At 35.1% G+C, this 10,959-nt stretch overlaps 1 protein-coding gene across 3 annotated transcripts; it reads right to left on the bottom strand.

Moving 5' to 3' along the window:
• Positions 1-2,495: 2,495 nt before the first annotated feature.
• Positions 2,496-10,471, bottom strand: LOC149962247 (protein argonaute-2-like). Of its 3 annotated transcripts, none has more exons than XM_090179255.1 (14): positions 10,343-10,471; positions 7,430-7,545; positions 7,207-7,371; positions 7,032-7,115; positions 6,777-6,966; positions 6,259-6,531; positions 5,970-6,177; positions 5,444-5,904; positions 4,826-5,367; positions 4,672-4,767; positions 4,386-4,606; positions 3,985-4,321; positions 3,748-3,932; positions 2,496-3,023 (listed from the first exon to the last, which is right to left on the bottom strand). In XM_090179255.1, exons 2-14 carry the CDS (start codon positions 7,542-7,544, stop codon positions 2,907-2,909), a joined length of 2,994 nt encoding a protein of 997 aa, XP_090035381.1. In that variant the 5' UTR covers position 7,545; positions 10,343-10,471; the 3' UTR covers positions 2,496-2,906. The 3 variants fall into 3 exon arrangements, with proteins under 3 accessions (XP_090035381.1, XP_090035376.1, XP_090035387.1); XM_090179250.1 differs by lacking the exon at positions 10,343-10,471 and adding an exon at positions 7,643-7,758; XM_090179261.1 differs by lacking the exon at positions 10,343-10,471 and adding an exon at positions 7,643-7,758 and having other exon boundaries at positions 2,498-3,023; positions 7,032-7,097.
• Positions 10,472-10,959: the final 488 nt, after the last annotated feature.

The following is a 10,959-nucleotide window of genomic DNA, read 5'->3' as shown; positions in this document are numbered from 1 at the left end:
GCAAATGGAACATTCTATGAACATATTCCCGCGCTTTGTTGTTTTTCGTCTGCTAGTAATTTGAATTTTCGCGTCTTGGTCTGCCATTTTGCCAAAAAATCTTAAAGGAACACGCAAAAATTTGCTCCGATATCGAGCACCCGAGAGCGGGAAATAGAACACGCGAAACTTGATCGGAGCAAATCCGAGCACGCTAATGGAACATAAAATGTTGATCAGTGATCTGGAGCAGTCAAATGGAAAACGCTATAACTTTCATAAAATTAGTTTGTAGTGAAAAAATCCGTAGCTTGAAAATAACATTTTTTGAAAGATTCTAACTTTCTAGCTTCCACCATAGATATAGGAAACGTATATAAAGGTCTAGATAAAATATTTCAAAGGGAGTGAATACGGAGGTAACAGCTAGCAGAAACGCGTAATTTCTGCAGGCTATCATTATAAGGCGCTATCTTTCGGTAAAAAAGCTCGTGCTATCGTCGCGAGAGCCATGATTGTCTCCTGCTTAAAAATTATACTAAAAGTCACCAACAGATGGTGTCTAAAGACTACAGCCTGCGGAAAGGTCAAGCACTTAGTACTAAAATGCTAAGAGAGCTCGCGCTCTTGGTCACGTGCCTTCCTCGGTGTCTGCTAGATGTCAATTCCGTATTTTATGTTAGGCTTAGACGCCCCGAAATTTTTCTAGACCCTTTATATACATTTCTTATATCTATGGCTTCCACAGTGCATTAAAATTGACCTTGACGAGTAGTTCCGTCCGCCGCCATTAGCGCAACCATAGTTTTCGGTCGCGAATTTGTAATCTTCGAACGGGTTCAAGAATGATTTGCGTGTGCCCCAGGTGATCATTTCGTAAATTTTTTTGTAATTCAGTTAAATTTGTACTTATGGCATTTGAAGGAAAAAAACGAAATTCAACAAGTAACTCTCTTTCAATTGACGCGGTCGCTATGAAACAAATTGTTATTGTTAATATCTACACGTAGAATACTTCTTTCAATTAATAATGAATTTTTGATACTAGTGGAGGTTTTCTTATCTTGTTCGATATAAAACCAAATGGTTAGATTCAAGATTCAAGATTTATTAATAGGCCCGTATAAAATACAACTCTTTTGAAACAGAGCGGCTCACCACCATATATGTGGGCGCACGGTCAAAAAACAAACACTAATAGCGTTTTCCATTTGATTGCTCAAAATTCACTCCGTTATAATAATAATATTATCTTCTTATACTTAGATTTAGTAACATTATATATTTTACCTTAAAATATATTATCGAAAATTAACATTAGTATGTTCCTTATACACGTGAGCCGACGCGTTTCTTATCTGACGCAAAATTCTCATGAGGGCAAAAACGCGTCTCCTTTTGGCTTAAATATGACTTTTTGGCTAGCCATTCTAACCGTTCTTGGTTTAACCGACCGACCGGAAATAGCTCCTTCCCAGATGAATTTGGAGAGGGGAGTAGAAACGTAGGATCTTTTATTGAAGCGTCCATTAAGGTAGAGAATAGATTTCAAATGTCGGGGAAGTTTTAACGAGTCAACCGTAAATTTCGCACTTTACTGACTTTACACACATTTTGCCACCGAACTTTGGAGCCCCTTTAAGCCCTTAGTAGTTTTAACTACTAGGTTTTAAAACATAGTGAGACCAAGGAACCTTGGAGAGACCGAGCTCGAGGCCACTATTTTATTTGTAAGTAATGGACGCTTCAATAAAAGATACTCGGTTTCTACTCCCCTCTCCAAATTCTTCTGGGAAGGAGCTATTTCCGGTCGGTCGGTTAAACGGTTAGAATGGCTAGCCACAAAGTCATATTTAAGCCAATTGGAGACGCGTTTTTGCCCTCATGAGAATTTTGCGTCAGATAAGAAACGCGTCGGCTCACGTGTATAAGGAACATACTAATGTTTATTTTCGATAATATATTTTAAGGTAACATATAAAATGTTTTTAAAACTAAGTATAAGAAGATAATATTATTATTATTATCATCCTCTTATGGTATAATTAAAATTTTATGCAATATTTTTATAATACCAGGCAATTTTAAAGCTTCTCATGGAGGCAGAGTTAATTCATTTCGTATAAAATTATCTTTTGGAAAAAGATGAAAACTCATTCCTTTAGAACTAAACATATTACTTTTGCGGTACGGTATGCAACAAGTGTTACCTTTTAACCAGGTAACTTTTTTGGCATGTTAAGGCTTAGCAAAAAACTGATGTTACGTTCGAGAAAGTTTCCAGCTTTCTATTCACCAAGCACTATATAAATAATAACTTATGAGTCCTGGCTGTTGGAAATATTACTTCTTGGCAATTTCTGGGAAGATGTTTTATTTAAGCGCCTATTATAGTGAGTCTGAGCCCGAGATCACCCGTCGATTTGTAAATATAGTGAGTGGGAGCCCGAGACTACCCGGATATTTATAACTTCCGTGAGTCCGAAAAAAAAATAGATTTCCCTCACACTTCATTTTATTTGTTACAAAATAGATAACATATGTTAACAATTTTTACAATGTTAAAAGTTACATTCTGTTCAAAAATACTGCATTTTATTAAAAGGAAAGAAACAAAACTGTTAATTTAAGACCACCAGTTTAAGATATAATGTTAATTTGTATATACATTTTTTTATGATTTCATCTGAACTAAGAAAAAAATGATTATAAATACTTTGAAAAAATATATTCCTGCAATATCAAACTTCTAAGTTTAAATATTTAAAAATGTTAAATTTTATTTGGCAAGAAAGACAAAAACTGTTGGTTTAAAACCTTTCCATTTATATATTATTTAAATCTTAATAGGAACTGAGGAAAATATTTTGTACATTAGATAAGAAATGTACGGAAAAATACTGAGAAATATTCATGCAATATTAAATTTAAACAAAATACATGGAATTTTCCAATTTCTTCTCAATTGTGACTGCTTCCGCAATGTCATCAATTTCTACCATGGTTCCATATTTACCAGAACTGTTACTCGAATTGTCCAAGGCCTAAAACACAAGTACAAAATCAGCGTTTTAAAATTCAATAGACCAATATGTATAAGATCCTTTTATAGGGACAACGCCATCAGAGGTCGATTCTAAAATACCCGTAATTTTAACAGATGGCGCTAACAGTCGCAAATTAAAATTTTTCTAAAATCACCGAAAATAGTATTTATTTTATTATAAAGAATTCTACACGTGTTAAGCTTTTATTTTTAGTTTATTGACATTAAGATAAAGCTTGTAATATAATTTAAAAAAAATGTTTTTGAATTAAATTATAGCGTTTTCCATTGGGAACCACCGAGCACGTGCTCCAAAATCAAAATCGTATTCCATTGGGGAAAAAGGGGCAACTCCGAGAGGGAGGATCGTCTTCCATTGACCAAGGCACTCCCTCCCGGAGTGCTCCCAGCTGCCCCAACTCAAGAGTCCGATGGAAACAAAAAGTGCTCCGAAAACGTTACGTATTTTATTGGGAGTTACCAGGGCGAATCCTCTGAGCGCCTCCTACTGAGAGCAGTGAGGTCATTCAACAAATCCAGATCACACTGAGGTTTCCAATGGAAAACTCTATTAGATACTTATTCCCTCCTCTCAATAATAGTTTAAATTGGCGCCATCTAGTACGAATAAAAGCATTAAAATCAACCTCTAATGGCTTTGTTATAGCTATTTGTTTCCTTGTACGAGATTTATGAATAGGTCTATTCGAAAGTAAACTTACTTTTTTTATGTGAGCACGAGCACGGAAAGCGGCCAAATGCGCATACTGCACAGGGGTGGGTAAGGATATGGCCCTAGTACATCGCGAATAGGTATGACATAAGTAGTACGACAACATTTGAATTTCATCAGCAGTCAAATGACTTTCATCCCATAGAACGGTATAATGTGTCGGTCTACTAGTTCCTAAAGTAAAAAATTAATCCTCTTGAATTGTAGAGTTCATCAATTAACGTACCTTGTAATCCATAATGACTGCATAAATAAAAATCAAAATCTACTGGGCTGACAATTCCAGTGTCCACTATAGAGCCAGGAGGTACATTTCCCGGTCGTCCACACGCGTCTTTATCATATTTGGGATAAAAACGGGTACTGTGCCTTTTCTGCACAACTACAAAAGTTATTTTTGGTTGATAATTCTCATTCAGCCCATGGCACGCTTGCTTAATTTGATTTATTTCGTAGGAACACACTTCCGAAAATTGTCCTTCACTAACTCCATCGCGATAGAAAATAATACGCTCGGGTTTCTTGTTAGTTTTCTTATAGAAACACATCAGTAAACTCTTTACCTGGATGGAACAAATAACAATGAAAATTGATGAATTTATAAACGTAATAAAAAGACCACGTTACCATATCTTGCAGCTCTAGGATCATTTCTACCCTGGATTGATATCCCAAAACATTCTTTTGAACTTTAATCCTTGCTGCGTATTTCGAAACGTACCGATCCACACTGGCTACAACAGCAGCTATGGAAGGGTCATCTTTCCCAGGTGCTGGGTGAGTTACATCAGCACCCATAATGATCACGGGAGAGTCCAATAGTTTGGGCTGTTCACCTTCCCTTCCCGCTAAAAAAATTAACCTTTTACAATTATCCTAAAAATTATTTATTTCATGTAAAAAATAAACTTACCTGAAATAGTGTTGTTTGTGCCTCCCATCTTTGCGTTGATCTTTTGGCAAAGATTAGAAATCAATTGTGGACTGCATTTATTAGAAACGTTTAAATCTTAAAATGGAAAAGAAAATTTAACTCAAATTAATAATTATCAAATAACCTTAACTACCTTTGATGCACTGGGTAACGAGACCGATTTGCGTGTCGCAGGTTTGCTTGATTTCTTCGTAAGAAACAATTTGGTTTCCGTGCATGTTCTTCGGTGGTAAAATGACAATAACTAGCTGTATACCCTCAAATTTCATCGTTAGACGCTTAATAATTTCCTCAACTGACATTATCGCATCTCGCAGATCCTCATTGTAAAGGCATTTACCCAAATAAAGGCCACATTCATTACCAATGGACGTCAACATGCTTTCAAATTTCTTTCGTTCAGCATCATTGCATTTACCAAAATTCAAGATGGCCCATTTGTCAATTTTTGCGCCTTGGTAAAACTGATGTTGTTGCAGGTTCCATTGTCCTTGTTTAGGTAAAAACTCGTCTTTACCTTTTATATACACTATTTTAGGGGGATTCAAAACGCGACTCTTCACTTCCATCGGAGTGGATGACATTTCTATTTGAAATTCTTTCAAATAAGGTGCAGATCTTCGTTTGACATCCTCTACATTATCTCGAATTTCTTTGAAACGTTGTTTGGGTGTTCTGTTTAAAAAAAAACAATTAAATTATTAAAAGTATTTAACTTCTATTAACGAAAAAGCTTGAAAATAGCATTAACCTTAACGTTTCTTTGATCATTTTAGCGGTAAGCGTGTCGCTAAGTTTCTTCTTGCAGTGTTGGTCTGGCATAATCTTACAAAACTCAACGGGGATAAATATGTTCTTTTCTTTGGGTGACATGTGTAAACAGGGCAAATGTGGGTATTTAAGAATCTTTTTGTACGTGTTCTTAAAGTACCATGCGATTGAAACCTGAACTGGTTTACTAGTTTTGTCTTTCTCCAAGGGAAATGTTAGTTCACTTGCACTTTTCTTGGTCGCACCCACCACGCGAAATTTCCTTTCGTAGGCTGGGTTGTGAGTCACTTTTACTTTCAAACCTTTTATCTCCTCACAAAATGTCCGAAACGATTTGTCTCTTAAGGGTCTATCGAGAGATCTTTCACCCGTGACATTCTTCATGAACTCCAGAACAGGGCCTTCTTCGTAGAAAGTAGTCGCTGTTAAGTCAATATTAATCTAAAATATCGAAGACTTATTTAGAGACAATTAATTATTTTAATGTTTGGATAAATAACACTCACAACCGGATGCCATTCGGTGGGGCGAACACTTTGGTTATACCCAAACCAAATTTCACGACCCTCACCATGGGGTACTTCATTCGAATTTGGTTTACGGAAAAATGATTTCCCAATGGGCGTGTAAACTAGTGAAGGACCTTGTTTGAACACCAAATCAATGGCTTTAATAGCCTCCTGTGGCATTTCACCTTGTTTCGTTGCTATGTACCTACACAGATAATAAAACTATAATATAAAGCTATAAAATGTAGGTCTTGTCTTGAACCTCCAATAATCAATAGTTATTAACCTGTGAAATGTATCGAGGTTTATTTCGCCATCACGGCCCCCGTTTCGCATCTTGGATGGTTTAATCGTGACATTGAACGTTTCTAGTTCAGTTTCGCCTTGTATTGAGACCTGAAAATCCTGCTCTTTGGTAAGACCCAGAGATCTTTTAGTGATGACAATTTTATTTCCGTCATAAATGGGGAGATGAGACTTAAACAAGTTATGATCTTTACAGATCTTGTCAAAGATCCTTCTCGTAACATGTGGAGGATATCGATTTGGTTCTTTACGTCTGAAAAGTAAGATTGGAAATCAATAGTTGATTTCTTAATAGAAAGTGGTCTTGCCCAACTTGTTAAAATGTTGCTCTTATGTCACAATTATTAGAATATTCTTCGCACGAGCACTAGAAAAACCTATATTCCTAGCGACTGAAGTACGCGCTCGTCAACTTGTAAAGGTTAGACTGCGACGTAAGAGTCACATTTAAACATAAAAAGAACTACTGTGAGAAACGAATGAAAATATTTTCATTACTTTTTATCATCCAAACTGATTCGCTTTATTCCAACATCATACTGATGAACCAATCCAGTAGGAAGGTTCAGTTTAAAATAATTGACAATCAAGTCCATCTGTTTGTAGCCCATAGTTCCAACACCAGGTCTTTTAGCTCTGTTTCCATTAATGGTAAAATTTGATTTTAATTTCGTAACCTGTTGAGAGGCTATAAAAAAAAAGAAAAAAGATTAAGTAAAATTTAAAAAAAAATTAGAAATTCTTGAAACATACAAGCTTGAGGTGGACTTGTTGCGGCCGGTTGTGGTAGGTTCGGTGGTCTTGAATGTAACTGCGCATCTAAGGAATTTGCATTTTCTTAAGTAACAAGGATTCACAACTAGTTTTCAAAGTTTACACCAAGACACATCATTCCATAAATAATAATACACAAAAGACAAATATAAACCTTCAAACTGATGAGGTGGTTGTGCCTGTTGTGACGATTGAAACTGTTTTGAGAGATTCTCCGTAGATCGTTCTATAACGCTGTGATTGAGCCCAATTCCATTAGATATATTACCCCAGGCTGGCTTTGGCGCTGTGACATGATTTTCCACATTTTCAATGGGTACTGTAAAGATAAGAGAGATTGAACCTTAAATTGTTAAGCTCTTAAAATAAATACTTACCAAATGCACTAGGCTTTTGACCACCTCGTCCCCTTCCTCGTGATCTACCTCTTCCATTTTCAGACATATTTCCTTGTCCTCTTCCTCCAGATCTACCTCTTCCACTTTCAGACATTCTGGTTAATTTAAGATCAAATATGTTAAATAAATCTTAAATTTATGACATTAAGTGAAACCTGAACAAAAATTTAAATATCTGGATATTATCAGTACCTTTATCTTTCCGAACAAGAATAATAAGGCAAAGGAAGCTTTGGTGCCTTTATCTAAACTAGAACTTTAAATAATTTAGTCTATTGGAAGCGGTAATTTAACAACCCATGCTACATCTAGAGAAAGAACACCAACCTGTTTTCTTTGTTTGTTTTGTTATATTAAACTTATCTGAGTTTTTCCCTCACAAAAATTATATAGAAAATTGAATATTTTTACAATATTATTTGCGATGTGTTCACCATGGTTAATCGAACCGAATTTTTGATAGTTTAAAAAAAAAAAATCTAAATAAATTTGTAATTTGTTTTGCTAATTTCGGTGATCAATCTATTACTCGAAATTTTTTATTATTCGGTTAAGTGATTTAGCATATGGTCTTAGTTATTATTTGAATTCCATACTAAAAGAATTAAAGCAATTATCAAGTATCAAAGTTTCTTTAACACCTGGAAGGCGGTTTTCCAACTGAAAATAGGGGGGGGGGGGAGATCATGACGTGGGCCAAGTTCCAAGAAAGGCGAAAGGTCGCTGCTGCGGTTGCAGCTGGCCTTCGCATTTCTTGGAATTCGTCCACAGTCTTATCTCCGAAACCACTTAGGAGTAGAGAAAAACGAAGCTGTCCATTGTCCAATTTGAAGAGGAGCAAGGGTCAAAAAGGGGGGGGAGCAGTCAGAGGATTAAACTATCATCACCTTACTGTGGTAAACAGTGGAATGCCGAGATCTAGCTTTGAGGCCAATAATATCAATAGGTCTTTCTATAAAGTAACACTGGCACTATGATGGCCAGGCCATGGGCCAAATGATTTATCATTATTTGGCCCATGGCCAGGCTAATAGACGCTAGCATGAACTCCATTTATGTCTTATTCAACTTGTTAAAAGGTTCTAGGCGCGTCTTGATATTTTAGCGTAAAATAATGGGCGTGCTCCCTGAAATAAACAAAATGCAAGAGCCTTTTAAGCTAAAATATTAATAGAGCGGGTGGAACATTTTAAAAAGTTGAACAAGACATGAATTAAAATTCGACGAGTTGCCCTGTTTATAAAGATATAACCAAAAGCGATACATTAAAATAAGTTTGGCAAGCGTAATGACTTTATAGAAAGTCTTATTGCATTAACTTTAAGCCAGAACCACGACATTTCTTTCCAAAAAATAATAATAAAATACAAAAAAAAAAAAAACTTAATTCGGTCCCAAAAAAATTGTACCTGTTTTCGTGAATGTATAGGGGTTGTGGCTTTTGGGCGGTTTTTCACTGAAACTGTGGGATTTTTAACTTTCGAACATTGGCAACACTGGAAGGAGCCTATCCAAAGTGACGTCAGAGGTTTTATGAAAACACGTCGGGGCCGCTTTGGGTATTTTAGATACAGTTACAGTTTTAGTCAAAGACTATATAAGCTGTAGCTTATATAGTTTTTGGTTTTAGTTTAACTTACTACCCTTGTGCCAGTTTAGCAAAGACAAAGAATGGAAACAATTCACTTATTTTGTTTGAAAAATAGTGAGCAGGATAAGTTATAAGAAATAAATATTTGTGAAATTTTAAAGCTCATGATATTTTTTTTTCAAAAATAAGCAAAAACTAGAAAATAGCCAAATGCTTTATCAATTAAGTTTAATATTCTAATAAAAACCAATATTTATCGAAATTGAAACAAACTGATAACCATTTTTATAGTTTCCATAAACCAAAAATAACTAATTTGAAATTTCACTGTTCTTCGATATTAGAATCCCTACCAAAAAAAATTACCCACACATACCAAAATGTTATACCATTTCCTTGATATTTAAAAATTTATTTATTTGGCTTCGCTTGTATAAGAAAGGGCAGTCCAACTAAGAAAACATTATAAACATTACTGAATAATTAATGTTGGCAAACTAACTTGGATTAATAAACGTAACTTGTAAAAAACTAGGGCCAATAGTTTTTTTTCAGGATGTTTCGGGGTTTCTGGTTAAGAATATTTTTAATTTCCGGGTTAATGGATAAGTTTAAATGAAAACAAAATAATACGGCAATTTTACCATTTCAAATTTGAATGATTTTACCATGGACTAATGTTGTTAATTAGTCCATGATTTTACCAACTCTCGATTTAGTTTAATAATAGAGACTTGGCACTCCGAAGCTTTGGCCATGGCCGCCATTGTGGTCATAATTTTTATCCCCACGATAAAAACTATTGAAAAAAAATTGTGACGTAGCACTGCCAAGTCCCTATTAGAAGTTATACCAAAGTTTGAATGAAAGCTGGGAATGCATTGATGCAAAAGCAAGGGCGACACATTATTTACATCCTGCTGTACAGTCCTTATTGTTGCCATTTTAATTCTATTTTTTCAATATTCTTTCAATGATAACAATACATTCTTGATGATAATGTGGGGAATTGTCCTATTTGGGGCCCGACCTACTTTGAGCCTGTCTATTTCTGTCAAACATGGCAGTGTATTTTCGTACGCAAAATTTAGTTAAAAAGCCATAGATTAGACTAACATTTAATAGGAAAACCACGCTTGTTTCCCCTAAATATTGGTCTTACTCTTACTTCTTCGCGTTTAACTTAGTATTTACTCCCAGTCCAGCGGTGGTTTTGTAATTGAAAATTCAATTTTTAAAATTGTAGTTTGGGGATTTGACAAAATAAAAAATAACAACAGACTATCAAGAAATCTTCTTACTTTATGTTACTGATGAGCTGTCCTTGTTTCCTTATATAAAAGCTTTCGTAAACAAAAATAAATGAGAATTATCCGTGAATAAAACTTCAACAATACGCATCAAGTAATCGCTCCTAACTGAGTCAGTCTTCAGACTTCAGTAAGTCGACTCGAGTCTAGAAGAATCTAGAGAGTGGTAGAATGACGCAATAAAATTAATGACGTGCCAGAAGGAATCATTCTGTTTGGTATAATTAATACTAAATTGCATCATAAATTGTTTTTGGGACTAAAAATCAAGATTTAAATAAAAATATACTAAAGTAGTTGTATATTAAATTAATTAATGTCAGAAGTAAATTATTATTACGTTATCTTCTTATGCAACTAATGTTTTTCGCTTGAAAAAAGCATTTAAAATGAGTGGAGTTGGAAATTTGGAAGAGAGGGTAATTTAAAAAATCATAGATGAGAGAGTCCCTCAAACATGTCAAACATTTAATCCAGAGAGGAGTTAGTAGCAAGGTAAAGCTCATAGTCACCACGACTTGCGATAAACGATCACAGGGTGTAGGGGGTTATGGGCTAGAAAGGAGATTTTTTCAAGGAAAAGAGGAGGTAGTCGTGATCCCCCTTTC

Source organism: Leiobunum rupestre, chromosome 1, assembly GCF_980474605.1.
Source record: "Leiobunum rupestre chromosome 1, qqLeiRupe1.1.hap1, whole genome shotgun sequence".
Taxonomy (NCBI): Eukaryota; Metazoa; Arthropoda; class Arachnida; order Opiliones; family Sclerosomatidae; genus Leiobunum; species Leiobunum rupestre.
Note: the sequence above shows the minus strand (reverse complement) of the source record. Positions and strands in the feature narration are given on the sequence as shown.

Coding starts and splice junctions, on each gene's coding strand:
- LOC149962247 (XM_090179255.1), bottom strand. CDS start 7,544: ATGTCTGAAAGTGGAAGAGGTAGATCTGGAGGAAGAGGACAAGGAAAT. Junction 7,116..7,206: donor ACCACCTCATCAGTTTGAAG/GTTTATATTTGT, acceptor TTGTTACTTAAG/AAAATGCAAATTCCTTAGAT. Junction 4,322..4,385: donor TCCTAGAGCTGCAAGATATG/GTAACGTGGTCT, acceptor TGTTCCATCCAG/GTAAAGAGTTTACTGATGTG.